A 20,351-nucleotide genomic window follows, 5' to 3' on the forward strand; every position below is an offset into this window, starting at 1 on the left:
TACATCGCCAAATTTAAAATTTATTTGCAAATTCTGCATTTAATAACAAATCGAAATCGAATTGATTTACTGTAACTACGGGTATTACTTGCACTCTGCACCTGCACTAATCAAAAAATGGGGGAAGTCAAACCATTAAAATGGGACATATTATCGAGCTAACCAGTTTTTGAGTACATTTGAAAACTAAAAGCAAACTAAAAGCAACGACAAACCAAACAGGAAAAGCCCAAGGCGAAGAAGGAGGAGGATGAGTCCAGTGACGAATCGGACTATTCCTCGGATTCCCGCCAGGACTCTACGCCCCCGAGTAGGGCCACGCCCATGCGTCTGGCGGGGGGCGGTGGGTGTGCCCGTGGCAAGCTGAACAGCGTGTCCAAGATGATCAACAACGTGGATAATCGGTCCACGAGTGCGTCCCTAGACGACAACGATGACTACTACGATGATGAGTACGATACCTCAGGCGGTGGTGGAGGTGGTAGTGGTGAGGCCAAGGAAAAGGCAATCATCAAGGATCTCATCGAGGCGAAGAAGAAACGCTACCAGGAGGAGGCGGCCACGGGCACTCCCGGCGGTGGAACAGCCCGTAACTCGAGGGCACCCAGCCGCTCCGAGGCCAGCAAGGATCCCAGCGATATCGATGATATCTGGAAGAACAACACCAGCGAATACAAGCCCGCCTCGCCCCGCTATGTCCTCAGTCAGTTTGGAAAGAACGTGGCCAAGGCCGTGATCGACAGGATCGTGGATTATGATGATCCCGCGATGGCCAATGGCGCCATCCCGCCATCGGGATCCCAAAAGGTATCGAACAAGTTCGCCATAACCCCCATCAAGTTGCCCAAAACGAATATAGCCCGCTTAGAGGTGGCCTTCGAGCGAAGTGCCCGCCAAGATCGAACCACTGCAGTGGCTCCCAAATCGCATTCCGAACGGGTGATCAAGAGTGTGGCGGTGGTGCATGGTCAGCGTACCGGGGACAGCACGTCCTCCGAGGACACCAGTAGCTCCGGCCTCGGGGAGGAGGAGGAGTATGAGTTCGATTCGGACACGGAGGATTCGGGCAGCGGCGATGCCCTGCGTAGAACCGCAAGAAGCAATTCCGCTCGGCTCGCTGGTGGCGCCGAGAAGCGTCCTTGTCCCGGTTCCGGTTCCGTTTCGGATACCGAAACGCTGGTGGGAGACGAGAGCAGGAGCAGACTGGCCGGCTGTAAGCAAAGTGGGAAGGGGGATTGAGGCTATGGCTCCCTGGTTGAAGCGAATAACTCTACTTAATTTTTAAAGGTTTAGCTTTTTAAGTTATTATTGGTAATTATCCAAACGATTAATGATTATCGCTTCAGCTTGAGAATCAATCATTTTTATACGGACAGTGGATAGAAAGTGATAGCTCTGTTTGGAGGGACTACTTTCCTAACAATTATTAATACAGGTTGCAATTAGGACATAATTATGAGCATAATTATTAATTACATTAAAACTGCTTTAGTGAAGCAACACAAAATTGATAAAGAAAGTAATATGTACCGATAGAAGAACTCAAGTCACAAAATTCTTTATAAATACAAGGATGTAAATCCTTATTACATTACAAGCTTCTGATCATAATTGCTCTAAATATGTAGAAGGTCTTCTTTATACAATATAGAATAGAAATTGAAAATTGGTTTATAATTTCAATCTAATTAGTGCAGAGAATAGCAAATGTCCCCCAAGAGAGCTTTTACTCCGTAGGAACCTCCTTTGTACTTTGATAATCCCTACAATAACCCGATCCCCCAGCCGGTGATCCGCAGCAACAGGCCTACGTGCGGTCGAGAAGCCGCCAGTCGCAAGTGAGGCTGCCGTTCCGGGCGGTACCCCACACCCATGCTGCCACAGTGGCAGCGGCGGCGGCGTCGGCAGCGGCGCTCGCCAGAGGGCGCCACCGCGACAAGGACGGTTGTCTGAGCGGCAAGGACGAATCCTCAAAGGGGGGCTTCTATGATATGTCAATGGGAATGGGAGCGATCACCACTGGCACCTCGATGGGCACCACGCGCACCTCATCTCCGGTCGGGAACAACGTCTTCCGGCTGAGCAAGGATCAGCAGCAACAGCTGCTGCATTCGATGGCCAGCCGGGAGACGACCGACACCCTAAACTCCACAAGTACTAATCAGATGACGACGACGACCACCACCTCGTCGCAATCCTTTCCATGCTCCGATTTTCCCCAAGCGCAGTTCAGCCGATCAGCCGTCGGTGGTGCCCGTTTCGTGACCAATTGCCACCCAATGAATCCCGAGGAGTACGACGGCCTGGAGTTCGAATCGCGCTTCGAGAGCGGCAATCTGGCCAAGGCGGTCCAAATCACGCCCACCTACTATGAGCTCTACCTGCGACCCGATCTCTACACCAGCCGGTCCAAGCAGTGGTTCTACTTCCGGGTCCGGCGCACCAGGCGCAAGATGCTCTACCGCTTCTCGATCGTCAATCTGGTCAAGTCGGACAGCCTATACAACGACGGGATGCAGCCGGTCATGTACTCCACGCTGGGCGCCAAGGACAAGAGTGAGGGCTGGCGAAGATGCGGGGACAATATATGCTACTACCGGAACGACGATGAGTAAGTAGGCTTCACTTGATCGATTAATGGAGTAATGAAATATAAATAATTATACTTTGTGAACGAAACAAATTGATTCCTTGACATCTTAATAAAAAAAAAACACATCGAATACCCAATATTTAATGAAAAGATGGATTTATCTATCGCACTTTCGGATGACCAATATGTTAGAGGTTCCTTTACATGTATTTTTAACTGGCACATCCCTTTTTCCACCAGGAGTGCCAGCAATAGCGCAAACGAGGACGACGAGGACAACTCGACGTACACGCTGACCTTCACCATCGAGTTCGAGCAAGATGATGATACCGTGTTCTTCGCACACAGCTACCCGTACACCTACAGCGACCTGCAGGACTACCTCATGGAGATCCAGCGCCATCCGGTCAAGTCGAAGTTCTGCAAGCTGCGCCTGCTGTGCCGCACTTTGGCGGGCAACAATGTCTACTATCTGACGGTGACGGCACCCTCCTCCAACGAGGAGAACATGCGTGTGAGTTGAACCCTATTATCCTAATCCCATGTCAATTGATCTACATCATATCGATCTATATTGTGATTCAAGCAAAAATCAAAAATCATCAAAGTAATAATATTTTCAATTCAAAATGTAGCGAAAAAAATCGATCGTAGTATCGGCGCGAGTGCATCCCAGTGAGACACCTGCTTCGTGGATGATGAAGGGTCTGATGGACTTCATCACGGGTGATACAACGGTGGCCAAGCGGCTGCGGCACAAGTTCATTTTCAAGCTAGTGCCGATGCTGAATCCGGACGGAGTCATTGTGGGCAACACTCGGAACTCGCTGACCGGCAAGGACCTCAACCGCCAGTACCGCACAGTCATCCGCGAGACATATCCATCCATTTGGTATACCAAAGCCATGATTAGAAGGTGAGTGTTATAATTCACAAAGGAAAGTGTTCAATGTTCAATCTGTGTAATTATTTTTAAATGGCCAACCTCTATCAACAGTTGATGGCACAATCAGATTGCTCCTTATCCCATAATATTTATAAATTCTATATAATTATTACAATTTTGGTATTAAATAGACTGATTGAGGAATGCGGCGTGGCCATGTACTGTGATATGCACGCTCACTCACGCAAGCACAACATATTCATATATGGCTGTGAGAACAAACGCAACCCGGAGAAGAAGCTCACCGAGCAGGTCTTTCCGCTGATGCTGCATAAGAACAGTGCGGATAGGGTAAGTTTCTCCAAATTAATACTGACCCTTTGGTCATCACTTAAATACGATCTTTAGACATTGTATTGGGGCAGTTCTGACATGGTTTTTGAAAATTATTTATGAAAAAAAACCTTCGGTCGCATCTTGCTACTTTTCTTTTTAGTTTGAATAATACAAGAACTAATCAAAACTCCGAGTATTTAATATATTTTTTAAATTCTCAATTGTAGGTGCTTGACTAATTCAAGTTCCATAACAAAAGCATAACCAAATTCAATCAAAATATCATAAATAAATTCTCCTGTATTAATAATAATAATTTGAGTACCACGCTAACCACTTTCAATTCGTTTCTAAATCGTAGTTCTCCTTTGAGAGCTGCAAGTTCAAGATCCAGCGCAGCAAGGAGGGCACCGGACGCATCGTGGTCTGGATGCTGGGCATCACCAACAGTTATACGATCGAGGCGTCCTTTGGTGGATCCTCGCTGGGATCACGCAAGGGGACGCACTTCAACACGCAGGTGAGTGTCAGCACAGTTCAATTCCTCAACCCTCATTGTAATCCCCGAAATATGAAAACCTTTACAGGATTACGAGCACATGGGACGAGCATTTTGTGAGACACTTTTGGACTACTGCGATGAGAATCCGAACAAAGTAAAGCGGCACGCAAAGTTGTTTAAACAAATCAAAAAGATAAGAAAACGCGAGAAACGTGAACAGAAAGCATTGAAATTACAGAAAATGGCCGATCAGGGATGTATAATGAACGACAAATTGAAAGTGAAACGTTCTGTGGAGAAAAGTGTCTCCTAGGAAGGTTTCATCAACCCCAAATAACTCTCGATTCACACAACCGAAACACACGCCCTTTTCTGTAAACACAACTTGTGCCAGTTAAATTATTGTTGAATAATAATCGTAAATCGTAAATCGTAAATGTAATCGCTATTGTTGTCGCCAACTCGTCGCCTGCCTGTAATTTGTCTAAAAAGCGCTGCTGTGCTGACCCGGAATTTAAGTCCTGTACCCAGAACCCACAACCATCTGTACATCTTCACACATCCAAGACAATTTTGAAACAATACACAACACAACAGTCACACATCGGCCAGAGCCTCAGGAGTTATATGACAGATATACGTATATCTGGGCATATATCAACTCCATATGTATCAAACCGGGGATTATGTATGTGCGTCATTGAATTGAATTAATTTCAATGCTGTCTATTTGCGCGTATTCGCAGTTTTTCTAATGTTTTTGAGCACCCAATTGCGTGGATAGAGTCGTAAACAGATTTGCTATCCACGTAATGGGTACTTAGCTTTTCTATATATATATATATACATGTACACCTGATCCCGCACAAACGTAACTAGATTGTGACACCCAGCACAGCATCGCCAGGCACTCGAACTCTCTATTCTTATCCTAGTTACTCTAACTATAATTCGCGTTTTTTTCGATGTTGCTAGCCGTAAGCGTAACCGTATTATTATAACCGGAAAATATTATTTTTTGAAATAAATACCATACCTACATATGATTTATGCGGTTGTCTTTTAGTTTAGCATTAAGTTTACCGCTTTTCACGTTCGCTTTTACTGCAGCATTTTGTAAATTGCTTTATTCCAGCACACACTCACATTGATTTTTATTTATTAACCATTTTAATATATTTAATTTTCCTTTTCGCCAGTGTATGATTTTTCACTAATCCAAATGCATTAACATTTACAATAGATTTTAAATTTACTCAAACAACAGGACAGGCTACGATCCAAAATTATCGAAAGACTGATGCGAGAAGGCTCCAGTGCCGACGAGCCATTGAATATCCCTTTGTCGGATTACTCAAGGTGGGTCTATATAATATTTGAGATTTTAATGGATGTTTCAATATAGATCAATTAAGTGTATGGATCTATATGTTTACTTTATTAGCATACTACTAACTTCTACCACTAACCTCTACTAATCCCTTTGCCGAATGTCCTTTTCACGTTTACTAACCCCTTAGCGACGAGGGCAACTGTAGTTCTAGTTCGGATAACGAGGGCAAGCACTCGATAACGGCTTCCGATCTGGAGGGCCCATGTTGTGCCCCAACCAGAGCACCGCCCAGTTCGCCGGAGGTGATCCACGAAATCCGCAAGGTAAGTGGAGATCCATATAGCCCTCTACAAATCTAGCTTAACCCATTTTGTAAGGTTTCTTGGTATACGAAAAAAAGAAGCTCCATATAATATCCAAAATGATATTTAAATTTATATCATACGAACTATAATTGTTCTATATTGGTTTAAATCAAATAGTACAGTGTGAAAAAATCTAACTTTCTTATTCTATTTTTTCACATTAAAAACTGTTATATATATATATATAATATCTGTTTGATATTTTGTCAAGCCATCAAATTTATAATTACTTTATAATTATTCTGTGTAATAATTCTGTGTATACGAGCAATCAGCTAGCTAATATTAAAATATAAGCCTGATAAAATCAAAAAATAACTTCCTAAAATGTCCACAAAATGGGTTAAAACATTTATCTTCCTGCACTGCACTTGCACGCTATTGCCGTACTTCCTCCATTCCGAAATGCAGTTTCGCATGCGACGCATGCGCAAGGTGATGCACGAGCTGGACAGGATCTACTTCACGCCGCTGTTCCAGCGAAAGTTCAAAACGCTGACCACGCTGAAGAGAAGGCGTCACAAGATGGGTGGCAAGGCGACTCCGAATGGGAAACGCCTGCGAGGAGGAGGAGCAGGTAGTGGTGTTGGTGTTGGTAGTAACGCCATCGGCGATGCCACACCCACGCCCACAACTGCCGCCCAAGCAGGAGGATCGCTCATGGAGAACACTACTGCATCTCAACAGCAGAATTCCACCAGGCAGCTTGCCAAAAAGCCGCCGATCAAGAAGGGCCAAACGACTGGAGCTCAGAGTTCGGATAGTACTGATAGCCTGGACTCCTCGCAATCGGAATCCTTCCGGGATCCTGATTGCTCCAGTGCCAGCACTGGAACGTCCAAAGAGGTCAAACGAAAGGTCAAGGCCAACAGCGCAGGCGCAGGCGGTGGGGCCAAGAAAACGGGCAAAAAGAAAAAGTTCATGCCCACGGAAAAGAAGAAGCAGGTGGTAAATCAGAAACTGCACGTTGATCGCAATTTCCGGCTGTGGCTGGCCAACCGACGCATCTACATCTACCGCCGCAAGAAGGTATACGCAATAGCGTGTCTGCCTAAAGAAGTAAAAATCATTATATTTCCAAGCCTTAATTCAATCCTTTTTATCTGATCCTTTTTTATACCTATCAACGGTTTTGATAACTATTTTAGGTAAATTCTTAGAAATTTATACAAGTCATAAAATCAATCAAAAAATATTTATATATTATATAGATTAACCAATATCCAATTAATTGTAGAAGTAACACAACATTCGTGTTGAAAGTAAAAAGAATACTTCATTATATGACAAATGTTGAAATATATCACTACTTATGGCGATATTACTCGTTTAAGACTCACATAAGATATTCAATTTATTCCAAAATTATCAAACGTGTTCAATTTTGTATAAAACCTTTTTCATATGAAGATGATAACCGAAAGATCGAAGACTTCGGAAGATTATATTTATTATTTAATGTAGCACCACCCAGCACGAAAGCAGCACTAAATTGATAACTCCCTTTCCTGCCTCCAATCTCCATCTCTAACCCATTTAGTCCACGCAGGCGCGTCGCACCAAGGTGAGAAGCAAGCCTCCGAAGAAACGTGGCGAGGTGGTGCGCACCACTCTGGACTTGCCCACGACGGATCCTGGCTCGGATCTGCATTTCTCCACCGACGACGAGGAGCACTCGCCGACGACCGGACAAAATGGTTACGGTGCAGTGGCTCCGCTCCGACACACACTGCTCCAGAGCGATCTGCAGCGGCGGTACATCGAGGAGATTGGCGACACTGTGGTCCAGAAGCCAAAGCCGGCCCACATGCCGCCGGAACTGATTGTGACCACGCCCTCGAAGAGCGGCACTCCGGGCGGTGGCAAGAAACTAGATGTCTACAAGTTGACACCGCGCACCGCCCCTGAATTGGACACCGGTGGCCATCACATGGCCATGATGCAACGGCAACCCGGCGGAGCTGGCACGTCCGCCAGACGCACCTACTCGTGGCACAATCTCGATCAACAGGAAATACCCAGTGGCAGCGGTGGTCAGGGCAAGGCTAACTTCTACATGGGTGAATCCAAGCCCGCGATGAAGGCAATGGCCAAGCCGCCGCCCAGAAGGTGGGTATTTTTGAAATCCTATAAAGTAATCCAAAACTATCGAATATAACTAATAATTGTGGATTGCTTGCGTTATTTCAGGAGTGTCCCGAGCAACTTCATCCCCCAGAGGCATGGCAATGTGCAAACAGCAGATGACCTACAGCTCAAGCTCTCACTGAAGAAAAAAGTATGGACAGGAGCGCATGGGGATGCGGATGGACGTCCACTGGCCTGGTACAAGGGTCACTCGATAGCAGGATCTCAAATGGCCAACACTGCGACGGCCATACGAAGTGCAGGCGGCGGTGGAGGAGGAGGAGGTGGTGCTGCAGGAGCAGGAGGTGGAGTAGGAGCAGGTGGAAGTGGCCATAACCGAGCCATGTTCACAACCAATGGCAGGGAGGCGCCAGCTGCATCCGGTGGTATCGCAATTGGCGTGCCACCCTCTTTTATCGGAGCACCACGCAGGCCGAGGAAACTGGAGCAAGTGGATCTGTTCAAGTAAGTGATCGGAGATTATTATTCTTTAACAATAATCGACTAATTGAGAATAAAGATCGTGATTATTTTCTAAACTTAAGAAAGATTTAAAAAAAAATTAAAGAGCATTATGAAACATATCCCATGAGTTGAGTACAAACATTTTTGTGATGTATTCCATCAGCATCACAGTTCAGTTAGGTCAAACATAGATCACAATATCATTAAGATGTCATAAAACAATCAAAATAAGAATGTTCAGAAGATATTTCCAATTCATAAGAGTCAAGGGAGTCTTTGAACTATCAAAATGATAGTAATATTCATTAGCGTGGGAAATTTAAAGTGGTCCCCACTTTTTTATGAAATATTTCAATGTTTTGTCCCGAGATCTAGCTATTCCCTGTTCAGATTAAATTCCTAACTTGTCTTTCTTTTGCAGTGCCTGTTCCCAGAAGCTGCTCCTGTGGCAGCAACAGGAAGAGCACAAGCGTTCCCAGCCGCAGCCGGCGCAGCGCTTAATGAAGGTGGAGGACTCGCAGCAACAGCCGCCACATTCGAGGGATCGGGATCGAGAACGCGATCGGGAGCAGCATGCTTTTAAGCCCTTGCACATGGCAAAGAAGTCGGCGGGGACGAGCCAGAGCAAAGTCATCCAGGCTTTGGTGGCAGGCGACTCCGGCGGGAAGGTAAAGCGCAGGTCCAGCAGCATGATGAAGATTGCGGAAACCACGCAGCTGGTGACACGATTCGCTCGGAGTCGCAACAGTGCCGGTGGATCCGCAGTGCAGCAGCAACTGCAGCAGCAACAGATGCACCAGCAGCACCAGCGGATGATGTTCAAGGGTCAGGTTGGAGCCGGATCCATGAGCGGTCGAATGCACTCCGCCGGGGTCATGGGTCACATGCAAAGCAATGGCGGCGGAGGTCGTGCTCCGAACAAATTCAAGACCGGCGGCCTGGTCATCACGGCCGTGCAACAGCCAACCAATATGCCAGGTGGCAGCTCACGCCGGATGAGGAATGCGGCCGGATTGCAGACCAAAAGCAGCACGGGCGCCTTGGGATCATCCTCCGGGCAAATGCAGTACCAGAGAAGCAATGGCAATGTCCAGGCCAACAAATCCTCAACTGGAATCTCGCTGGACACCGTTAATCTAGTCCGGAAGGTGAAGACCAAGCTGAAGAAGCGCAAATCCCGCACATTATCCAATGGAGCACCGAAACAGTAGGGTTCTCCAGATCCTCCTCCGTATTACGCAGAGATTCCATGCCACAGATCCATGCAATATCCTTCCAAGCAAATGGGGAAAACCCCATTTTTCGTTCCAAATTTTAGTCGAATTCCGATCCCCTACCATCTTCAAGATTGTTACACAAAAAACGATAAGGAAATGATTAGCAAAATTAACTAAATAATTCATATCTCTCTATAGACATGTGCCTATGTAATCCCAATCTCTGTACCTACAGTTAATCCCTAAAATAATGTTGAAAGTCCTAGTGTGTGTATGTTGTTTTTTTTTCGCTGGAAGTTTTTCTATTGAGATTTGCAATAAAACAAACAAAAATGTAAAAACAAATGCGTGAAGTGTGTGTGTGCGGTAATTGAGGGGGCTGGTTCACAAAATGGTAAATAAATAATGCTTGACCGCTGACCGAAAAATCAATTACGCACATGTCCGGCAATCAGAGGCCCCAAATTGGAAAGGAATTCCGGGCTGCAGGACGCAAGAAAATCCTTGCCTACGTACCTCCGGCAAATCAACTGGCGTCCCTCGATCCTTCGCACAATTCACGCCGCGGCTCCTCAGTCACTTTACCGCTCGAAAACCACCGAAAAGCTTAAACTGGCGAAAGGTAAACAAATTATTGCCCAATTCCAAGAGTGACCTCTAGTGATGGTAGTGCCTAACGATCAATCGAAAGCTTTCGATAGTGCGGGTGGCGGTTGTTATCGATAGCGAACAATCGTTAAGGCTTGTAAATTCAAAAGTGGTTTTTTGTAAACCAAATTAATTTTGTTTACAATTTATTCAACAAATTTAAACATCTCAAATTGAAAAAGGAAATTTTATGCTTTACAAAATATGATAAGGTAATGATATAGTTAACGCAATAGATATACTTAATTTCTTTTAATATACATGGAGTAGTAAATCAATTTCGACAGTAACGTATACGTAATATTAATTTAAATTGGAATAATAAATTAGTAGTTATCTAGATACGTGTATGTATATCTGTTATATTATATATATATTAATACATGGAATTTATCAGCAATGTAATAAAATAATAAATAAAATCATTTGTGTTAAATTAGTAACATTAAAACTTCAACATTTTAATTACCTGAAGCCACAAAAATGGAAAATCTGCCAAAAAATTTAACATTTTCCAGCTTTGACCAGTAAAAGCTTAAAAAATGGATTCTGTTTTGGGATCAATGCGACAAAAATCAAAGGTTGAATCGAATTTGTAAACTGGAATAATAAATCAATCAAAGTGCCCCATACCGCCCATTGCTATTGGTACATTCGAGTGATTTATATTGTGGAATGCAGCGCCCTAGGCGACATTGTTTATTGGATTTTATTTATTTGTTATTTACCCAAGCCATTATGCTAGATTAAACTACGTACACATGCATGCGGGACGTGTGTCTTTCCGTGTGTGTGGTGTGTGTATACTGTATACTGGTTAAGTGTTGTGTCCTGGTGGCCTTCCTCCTCCTTATCATCATCATCATCCTGACAATCCTCATACCCCTCCTTATCATGCTCATAATATTTTTTCCTGCGGGCGGGGAAGCAGCATTGATTTAACTAAATCTAGATGTCTACGAATAAATAGAGTAAACGCAAGGCTAAAACGAGAAAACGAAACGCTAAAATTCCGCGAAATTCAACTGAGACCGGCTCTAAACATTGACGGCATTCTGTAGAGCTGTCTTGTCATCCACGATGATGTTGGCCGCCGTGGTGGTCGGATTGGAGCTGAGCAGCTGCTTGGTGGACGAGCTGGAGGAGTAGCTGTCGCTGGAGCTGCGCGTAGAGGCCGAGTTTCCGCTGATCGGGCTGTCCAACATGTCTGTATAAGGAGAATAAATTGCTTGTTAATCCAAACACTATTATTGAACGGAATAACAACCAACCTGGAAGGGAGCTCACGTTGTTTGACTTTAAATCCACGACCGTAGTCACCGAACCGGAGCCCACCATGTTGCCCACCGAGGTGGACTTCTTGTGCAGGTTCTTCTTCGCCCCACTGCTGAAGCCAACGACGACAGGTCCCACTCCAGTTGCTCCGCCTACTGATCCTGCACTCCTTCCCACTCCCAAGCCGCCATTTCCGCAACTTATCGCGCCCAGGGGATCACCGCTTTTGGCTCGCTCCGTGGGGCACAGTGGGCTCAATATCGAGTTCTGAGTATCCTCCGGCGTGTAGTAGTCCGAGTCCTCGGCCGTGGCTTCGGAGGGCGAAGGAGCCCCGCCTCCGCTAAGTTCTGGCCTCGGTTTGGTGCGCTTCAGCGAGGAGCCCTTTTTGAGGCTGGACTCCTCGGTCGGTCCATCACCACCGCCACTCTTATCCACATCATCCGCCTCCAGGCAGGCGACCACTTGCTTCAGGGATTTGCTAGACATGTTCTTGCTCTTGCTGCCGGGCGAAAGAAGCGGCGATAGCTTCTCGTTCTCGCTGTCCACATCGTCATCGGTGCCTGCGGAACCATCGCCACCGGACCCAGCCGTGGATCTGGGATACTTTCGCTCATTGACGATCTGCAGTTTGTCCTGTTTCGGTTCCGGCGAAGTGGATACCCCCAATGTTGGCGAAGTACAGGTGGCCGTGCTGGACTTCTTTGGATCGCTTTCGATCTCCACGGAGTGTGTGGATGAGCCGTTGCCGCCACCGCCGCCGCCAGATTGGTTTGTAATGGTGCCCACCTCACTGGTCGACGTGCAAGTCGAGGCGTTCTTTTTGATCTTGGGCCGTCGCTGGCTGCTGGATTTGATGGGCGAAGTGGCCTTGATGTCGGCACTGGTCATTGTCGAAGCGGCCACTGTGGCGGCGGAGTCTGTGATGTCGTGATCGCTGGTCCTGAATGGGAGAAGGTTAAACAAGAGATAAGGATTGTTTCCGACTTGAAGGAAGACAATAACTCACCTGGTCCTGGCCACATACTGCGGTGGTCCATTGAGCGCCTCGATTAGCGAGACGGGAATGTAGCCCGGCGGCACATCCACCGGCGCCGGCTCCCCGGCCGTCGATGTGGGAGTGTTTTGGTGGAGCACATGCGTGCTAATCCCCTTCTGGACAGCCCGGATCTGGAGCAATGCCCGAAACGGTGCCCGGCAGATGGGGCAGTTGTTTGCCTGGTAGCGCAGTGAATCCGCACACGAATTGCACAAACAGAGATGACGACAGGGCAGTATCAGCGTGTCTCTGGTCTCACTCATGCAGATGACACACTCGCTACCATGATCGTCGATCTCCTCGTCGAGGGATGTCTTATTCACCGCCTTGTTCTCGATGCCATAGATCTCTTGCAGCAGATAGCACAGACCATCCACGAAGATCTTTTGCTTGAGGGCACGCAGTACATAGCTACCGTTCTCCGGATGGTGGTCGATCACACAGATGGTGGTGTGCGACTGCCGGCACTCGTCGCTGCCCTCCTCCACCACACAGTGGATGGCCACCGGATACTGTTCCCGGCCGGGGCTGTAGCCCAGTTCGTCTTCGGGCATCTGCTGCGGATTGAAGACGTGCCCTGGCTGCGAGAAACACTGGTTGATGCCCTTCTCGTAGTGGTAGGTCTCCGAGGTAAGACCCTCGCGCGGCACCAGCGTCACGCCGCTGGGACTGACGTCCTCCGAGCAAAAGTAGTAGATGGTAATGGCGCACTTGGCGTCCGAGTCGAACGTGAACTCGATGTTGTAGGAGCAGGGCGGCGGTGGCGGCGCCATATCGGCATCCCCGCCACCCAGGCCCATGGAGCAGAGCACATTGCCGTCCACATCCTCGATGGTCACATTGGACTTCTCCTTGTCCATCTCCAGATCCCGGTCTATTTCCTTCATCTTTGGCTTGTCCAGTACGCCACTCATCTTCTTGTCATTCAGGGTCTTAACGAAACGCACCGACTCCTTGCGAATGTTGACCAGACTTTTCAGGGTCTTTGTCGGTTCGTTGGCTTGCGGCGGGGGATACGGGAAGGCCGTGGGTCGATTGCCCAGGAAATTGAGATCTGCGTTCTCTCCGAACAAATACGATTCCGGTTGGGGCGTGTCGAAGCGCTCTCCGCCCATGATGAAGTGGGTGCCAAAGAAGTTGCCCATTCTAGGTGGGTATTTGTACGCATTGTTCGTGCTGGGATCCGCCTCCTCGACCGCCGCGTTCTGCCTGCTCACAAAGTTCCCCATTTGGTAAGGGTAAATGCTTCAGATCCGATCCAATACAGCTAATGCTTTTCTCTTTTCTCTGGTTTATTATTATCTATTTTTTTTCCTTTCTTTTAGAGCTGCGAAACAATCGACGGTTCTCGTACCGATATCGATATTACCGATAGTAAATATGAAGTGGTTAACCAAAAAATCAATGTATCGATGGTTTTAACGGTATTAAAGTTTAAGTTAACGGTACTTTACTGTTAAACTTTTCTTATTTCGAGCATATTAGATTTATAAATAAACTGTTATCTTTAAATTAACCACATTATAAAGAATGTTATGCTTGTGATAGCGTCCCAAATATCTTCTTTGAGGCAATATTCAAATTTTTGTCCATGTTTATTTTTGGCAAAGTTATCTACAAGTTATGCAGTTCGAGCCAATACGCGAACGTTATTTATTAAATCGCAGGTTTAAGAACAGTATAAATTAAACAAAATTAAAACTTAAAATTTATATATAGCATAAATCGTCATAAAAACATATTGATCCACTTAAATGTATTAGGTATTTCATAAAATGTACCTAGGTAGCGTTGCCAGACATCTCGAGCCAGCATTGCCAACGAACGCAACGGCAGCGTTGCCAACAATTTCAAGGCAACAACAAACGGCGCCAAAATAGCGTAGGCAAACTGGGAAAGTGCGAAAACCACGGCAATTCGCAGTAAAACACGGAGCAACACACACCGCCACGATGAGCATGAGCATGGACGAGTCCATCTGCGCGTACTTCGTGAACAACCTGAAGCCGGGCGACGGTGGCGTCCAGGAAGCCGACACCCTGGAGCAATTCGAGGCGTCGCTGGAACTTCTGGGCCAGCAGCTGGCCGAGACCCAAATCCGGCAGATAAAGCCCAGCGAGGGCTATCCCCTGATAGCCGCTGGCAACCTGACCAAAAAGGATGTCTTCGTGCTGGCCCAATTCGATGGTGACTTCTTCGAGCAATTGCAGCAGACGCGTGCCCTTATCTTGGGGCCACCCTGCTTGATTACCTGTCTGCGGCGCGACGAACCCATTCCGCTGGGCAGCAGTGCCATCTACACCACGGCCATGCGTGATGTACAGGTCTCGGCCACGGGTATAACGCCCCAAAAGAAGGAGGAGCTGAGCAGGCTCATTCACTGGATGGGCGGCACATATTTCCAGAGTTTCGGCCACCGCACCACCCATCTCATATCGAACACCATCAAGTCCAGCAAATACGAGCAGGCCACGCTGAACGGGGTACCCGTAATGCACGTCGACTGGGTGCAGTACGTCTGGGACCAGAGTCGCCGCAGCCAGCGCGAGGGCATTCGTGCAACGGATCCCGATTTCGACAAATACCGCCTGCCAATTTTCTTTGGGGCCAACATCACATGCAGCGGCCTGGATACGGCGCGCAAGGATCAGGTGATGCAGTTGGTCAATGAGAATGGCGGAATCTACCATCGCGCCTTCCGCTCCCAGGTAGTGGACATCGTCATCACCGAGCAAACGAAGACGGATACCGATAAGTACAAGGCGGCCGTACGCTACAAGAAGGATGTCCTGCTGCCGGAGTGGATCTTCGATAGCTCCAATCGCGGCTACGCCTTGCCCACCAAGGACTACGAGATACGGCCCGGCAAGAAGGCCTCCACGCCCAACAAGAGCAATCGTTTGTCTGCGCATCCCGCAGCGGATCAGACCCAACTCTCGGATCTCTCCAGGATCAGCTTTGTCTCCGGCTCGCGACGCATGGGCAACGATCTGACCACCGTCAACGAATCGATAAGCAGTCTGGGCAGCAACTCGCCCGCCAAGGATCTGCTCAAGCAGGCCACCAGCAGTGGCAGAAACTATCAACAGGTGCTGGCCGAGATTTGTCCGCGGCAGGCCAAGAAGGCGGGATCCTTTCTGGATGGCTGCTGTGTGTACTTGAGTGGCTTCCGGTCGGAGGAGCGGGAGAAGCTCAACAGGGTGCTTAATACGGGCGGAGCCACCCGCTACGATGAGGCCAACGAGGGCATCTCCCACATCATTGTAGGCCAACTGGATGACGGCGAGTACCGACAGTGGCAGCGCGACGGTCTCATGGGCTCGGTTCATGTGGTGCGCCTGGATTGGTTGCTGGAGAGCATTCGGGCTGGCCGCCTGGTCAGTGAGCTAGTGCATCGAGTGTCGCTGCCCCAGAATCGCGAACCCGACGTCGCCTCGCCTGCCAGCAAGCGAACCCTGCGCTCCATGAACCACAGCTTCAAGCAGCCGACGTTGCCCATCAAAAAGAAGCTTTTCGACCAGGAACCAGACCCGGTACAGCAGCAGCAAGAGGAGGAGCAGAATCATCATCTACTAGATCAGTACTCCCAGGATCAGGGAGCAGTGGCACAACTGCCGCCGGCGGATGTCAGTCTCCTCCACCCTGCGGCCAGTTCCACTCAAATGGAAATACACCAGCGAAATTCTGTGGCCAATGCCAATCCTGCCACAACATTGCCTTTGCCCGATCTCAGTGCCAGCACCCTGGCCATTGATTACGACAAACTGGACTACTTTACGGGTCTTTCCGTTTATGTGCACAAGGAGTGCTTCAATGCGGAGTTCTACAACCAAATGCTGACCGAGTGTGAGACTGCCCAGGGTCTGTTGGTGCCCTCGAGCTTCGCGGATGAAGTGGACTTTGCCATCGTTAGCTTCGAGGTGGCCTTCGACACAAAGGAACTGCCTGTCAAGGCTCGCCATGTCGTCACTGAGCTGTTTCTGGAAAGCTGCATGAAGAAGAATGAGCTGCTGCCATTGGAATATTACCACAAACACGTGCCTGCCACTGCACTTCGTAAGCCGCTTAAAGGGATGACCATTGTGGTCTCCATCTATGCCGGATTGGAGCGGGATTTTATTAATGCAACAGCAGAGCTTCTGGGCGCCTCCGTCAATAAGACATTCATCAAGAAGGAGAAACCTTTGCTGGTATGTCCCAGTGCCGAGGGTTCCAAGTACGAAGGTGCTATCAAATGGCACTATCCCGTGGTCACTTCCGAGTGGTTGGTGCAGTGCGCCCGCACTGGCCAAAAGCTGCCCTACGTGGGACATTTGGTGGGCAAGAGTCCTGAGGATTTTCCCATATCTCCACGTTTACGGGAGAACAATACAAGAACGCCAAGAAGACAGGAGGAAGCTACATTGGTTACGGCAACAGAGGTCACCATGGAGGAGGAGGAGAACCAGCCGGAGGCGCCTGTCACACCTGTTGCCGCCGTTGCACCCCCCGAACTAACGCCCTTGCGCAACAAAAGGGTTTCCGAGCTGGCCGGAATTCCTGGGGGCAGCGCTCGCCATCGGAGCAGTAGCTCCACATCCTCTCCCGATTCTCCGTGCACGCCACTTAGCCAGGTGGGTGCCCAAAACTACAACCTGGACTTCCTAGAGCAGTTTGTCCAGCGCTTGGATACGGATGAGGGCAAGGATTGTGTGCGCCAGATCATCCGTGAGATGCGGGAGAACCAAACTCCGGAGCTGGAACGCATTCGGCGACAGGCCTGCACACCCGTCAGTCGCAAGCATCCACGGCCAGCGCCGGGTATCCCAGATTTCTGTCTCACTCCAGAGTTCCAGCAGCGGATGGCTGATGATTTCGAACGGCGCTGGCGCCTGCCAACCCAGAAAATTAAGCCAGACACTCCGCTGGCCGTAGTCAGGCAGCGAATAATGCGGATCACATGCGAAACGTTGGGCATCGAGTACGATGATGTTGAGGCGCCGGAGGAGGAGGAACCAACCACGCAAAAGAAGAAGCCACCGACCCGAACTCAAGCCACCAAACTCAACTTTGATAGATCACCGAAAACGCCCAAGCTATCGGTGGGTAAGAAGACGCCTCTCAGAGTCTCCATGGGCTCACCCCGCAACGCCTCAACTCTATCCCCCTTCGTGCCCAATACACAGAGTCCAGCAGAAGCAGCAGCAGTTCCACGGCAATCAGAGGAAGCAACTGTGAGCAACGACGAAGGGCAAAGCACCATTGACTTCGACAAGATCAGTTTCGAGGAGTCCGCAGCTCCCATTGTGGCGCCAGATGTCAAACAGATCACGGACTACCTAAAGAACTGCGAGACGCGAAGAAACAGCCTGAAACGCAGCCACGACAGCGATATGGAATGCGTCGAGAGCGAGGTGCAATATGTGCAGCCCTTTGAATCAGAAGGCTTCGCCCTGGGCACCGAGGACATGGTCGACTGGCGCGATCCGGCGGAATTTAATGCGGCCAAGAGAAGATCCTCGGGCGGATCACCCAAGATGCAGCATAGGGGCACGCCCTGCTTTAGCATCTCGTGCGGCGACGATGATGAAAAGCGAACGGAGCTAATCGACCGGATCACCCAAATGGGCGGCCAGATGTGCGAGAATCTGGTGAACTACGATGATGCCTGCACCCACTTGCTGTGCGAGCGTCCGAATCGCGGCGAGAAGATGCTGGCCTGCATTGCGGCAGGGAAATGGATCCTGAACCTTCAGTACATCGAACAGTGTCATGCGCGAGGGCACTTTCTGGACGAAGCCCTATACGAATGGGGCAATCCGAAGGCTCTTAATTTGCCGATCCTAGCGCCGGAGGAGGAGCCCATTGCAGCCGCCGTCCATCGTTGGCGCACCGAGCTGGGTGCGCGCGGTGGTGGCGCCTTCTCCGAACACCGTGTGATCCTCAGCTTGCACGAGCGGAGTGGGGTGCCCATCAGAAATGTATTGCGTGCGGGTGGAGCCTGCATCCTGGAACCGAATTCACCGTTTTCCACAGATCCTGTGGCTTCCACAGCCACCCATTGCTTCGTGGATGCGAAGAAGGCGCCGCTGTCGTCCAGGGATATGGCCTATCTCATCCAGTGCGGTGTGCGCGTGCTTAGCCAGATGTCCATCAACGCCTATTTGATGAACGGCAGGGAAGCCGATCTAGGGAAGTACGAGCTCAAGTAAATGGACGCTCTTAAACTAATCCAAATTCATCACCTTTTTTTTGTATTTTATTGTTCCTGTTTGAAATTGAAATTTGTAGTTTATATAGGCTATAACTGTTTAAATTTAAATTAGTTTATTGTCATTATTTCTAATTATAATTTTGAATTTTTTATTTTCCATTTCAAATCAATTTGTTTGAAAAAGTTTGGTATTTCTCCAAGAATTGTTTATAATCTCTATATGTACCAAAATGAAAGCATTAATGGGCTTAAAAGCAAACGAACTGAAAATGCTACTGGAATTTGTATTTATTATTTCTTTTTTCGAAGCAGAAATATATTTAATATTTTTTGTTATTTCATTTCAATTTTTGTATTTAATAAATGAAACTATAAGCTAAAACCCTAAGCGAATCGTTTATAATACTGCTATTATAGTCTCCAAAATAGTGCTACCTTTGCATTTTTAGGGAATTTAGCCACAAGTCTTTATAGGTATACCATTTCCAAATTGGATTTCTGTGAGAAAAGTTATGTCCTTAAATGAGCAGGTTTTAGCTAACTTTTTCGCAAAGCCATTTTCCGAAAATTTCAAATGACTAAAAATCTATCAGAAATTACAAAAAAGTTGAGAACACAGTTATTTAGAGAATTAAAACACAAATATTTAAAAGTATGCCATTTCGAAATCGGAAGTCGGTGAGAAAAGTTATGGCCTGAGAAGTGCAGGTTTTAGGTGACTTTTCAGTAAAGCCATTTTTTGAAAATTTGGAAAGGGGCAACATCATTGCAAATGACGAAAAATCGACCAAAAAATAAAAAATAAACTAAAAATACAGTTTTTTAGAGAATTAAACCACAATCATTTAGATATATGCCACTTTAAAATCGGATGTCTGTACGAAAAGTTATGGCCTGAGAAGTGCAGGTTTTAGGTCACTTTTCTGCAAAGCCAATTTTCGAAAATTTGGAAAGAGGTAACATCATGGCAAATGACGAAAAATCGACGAAAAAATAAAAAATAAACTAAAAATACAGTTTTTTAGAGAATTAAACCACAATCATTTAGAGATATGCTACTTTAAAATCGGATGTCTGTACGAAAAGTTATGGGCTTAGAAGTGCAGGTTTTAGGTGACTTTTCAGTAAAGCCATTTTTTGAAAATTTGGAAAGAGGTAACATCATTGCAAATGACGAAAAATCGTCGAAAAAATAAAAAATAAACTAAAAATACAGTTTTTTAGAGAATTAAACCACAATCATTTAGAGATATGCCACTTTAAAATCGGATGACTATAAGAAAAGTTATGGCCTGAGAAGTGCAGGTTTTAGATCACTTTTCTGCAAAGCCAATTTTCGAAAATTTGGAAAGGGGTAACATCATTGCAAATGACG

The 20,351-nt window shown here is 47.4% G+C and overlaps 4 protein-coding genes across 15 annotated transcripts in view; 2 read left to right on the forward strand and 2 right to left on the reverse strand.

The window, feature by feature from the left end:
• The window catches only part of LOC108037298 (cytosolic carboxypeptidase Nna1), a 28,797-nt gene extending 18,703 nt beyond the window's left edge, over positions 1–10,094 (forward strand). For 2 of the 12 annotated variants that reach the window (XM_017113840.2, XM_017113832.2), the window contains exons 4-16: positions 223–1,213; positions 1,786–2,611; positions 2,834–3,107; positions 3,229–3,509; positions 3,671–3,830; positions 4,177–4,335; positions 4,403–4,570; positions 5,561–5,676; positions 5,838–5,973; positions 6,427–7,074; positions 7,556–8,124; positions 8,206–8,607; positions 9,029–10,094. In XM_017113840.2, coding sequence (XP_016969329.2) covers positions 223–1,213; positions 1,786–2,611; positions 2,834–3,107; positions 3,229–3,509; positions 3,671–3,830; positions 4,177–4,335; positions 4,403–4,570; positions 5,561–5,676; positions 5,838–5,973; positions 6,427–7,074; positions 7,556–8,124; positions 8,206–8,607; positions 9,029–9,818 — 5,520 coding nt within the window. In that variant the 3' untranslated portion in view covers positions 9,819–10,094. Of the gene's footprint in view, positions 1–222; positions 1,214–1,785; positions 2,612–2,833; positions 3,108–3,228; positions 3,510–3,670; positions 3,831–4,176; positions 4,336–4,402; positions 5,368–5,560; positions 5,677–5,837; positions 5,974–6,426; positions 7,075–7,555; positions 8,125–8,205; positions 8,608–9,028 lie in introns of those variants that run through there. The other 10 variants (XM_017113843.2, XM_017113835.2, XM_017113844.2 and 7 more) reach the window with 8 other exon arrangements.
• The window catches only part of LOC108053713 (glutamine-dependent NAD(+) synthetase), a 40,286-nt gene extending 29,802 nt beyond the window's left edge, over positions 1–10,484 (reverse strand). Inside the window, exon 1 of the mRNA XM_044461432.1 lies at positions 10,341–10,484. The gene's annotated coding sequence lies outside the window, so the exon portion shown is untranslated. The remainder of the gene's footprint in view (positions 1–10,340) is intronic.
• Positions 10,485–11,134: 650 nt separating this feature from the next.
• On the reverse strand, positions 11,135–14,135 carry LOC108037301 (E3 ubiquitin-protein ligase MGRN1). Its single transcript, XM_017113845.2, has 3 exons — positions 12,754–14,135; positions 11,744–12,687; positions 11,135–11,679 (listed from the first exon to the last, which is right to left on the reverse strand). The coding sequence occupies exons 1-3, from the start codon at positions 14,010–14,012 to the stop codon at positions 11,510–11,512; spliced, it is 2,373 nt and encodes a 790-aa protein (XP_016969334.1). The 5' UTR covers positions 14,013–14,135; the 3' UTR covers positions 11,135–11,509.
• A 502-nt stretch (positions 14,136–14,637) lies between these two features.
• Positions 14,638–19,246, forward strand: LOC108045541 (DNA topoisomerase 2-binding protein 1-A). Its single transcript, XM_017124909.2, has one exon. It carries the CDS (start codon positions 14,736–14,738, stop codon positions 18,972–18,974), a length of 4,239 nt encoding a protein of 1,412 aa, XP_016980398.2. The 5' UTR covers positions 14,638–14,735; the 3' UTR covers positions 18,975–19,246.
• Positions 19,247–20,351: the final 1,105 nt, after the last annotated feature.

The sequence above is a fragment of the Drosophila rhopaloa genome, unplaced genomic scaffold (assembly GCF_018152115.1).
Source record: "Drosophila rhopaloa isolate 14029-0021.01 unplaced genomic scaffold, ASM1815211v1 contig_3, whole genome shotgun sequence".
In the NCBI taxonomy this organism is placed as follows: domain Eukaryota; kingdom Metazoa; phylum Arthropoda; class Insecta; order Diptera; family Drosophilidae; genus Drosophila; species Drosophila rhopaloa.

Excerpts from the sequence above, each read along its gene's own strand:
- LOC108045541 (XM_017124909.2), top strand. The coding sequence starts at position 14,736 with ATGAGCATGAGCATGGACGAGTCCATCTGCGCGTACTTCGTGAACAAC.
- LOC108037301 (XM_017113845.2), bottom strand. The coding sequence starts at position 14,012 with ATGGGGAACTTTGTGAGCAGGCAGAACGCGGCGGTCGAGGAGGCGGAT. Across the intron at positions 12,688-12,753 it reads CAGTATGTGGCCAGGACCAG|GACCAGCGATCACGACATCA; the intron begins GTGAGTTATTGT and ends TCTCCCATTCAG. Across the intron at positions 11,680-11,743 it reads CAACGTGAGCTCCCTTCCAG|ACATGTTGGACAGCCCGATC; the intron begins GTTGGTTGTTAT and ends CTCCTTATACAG.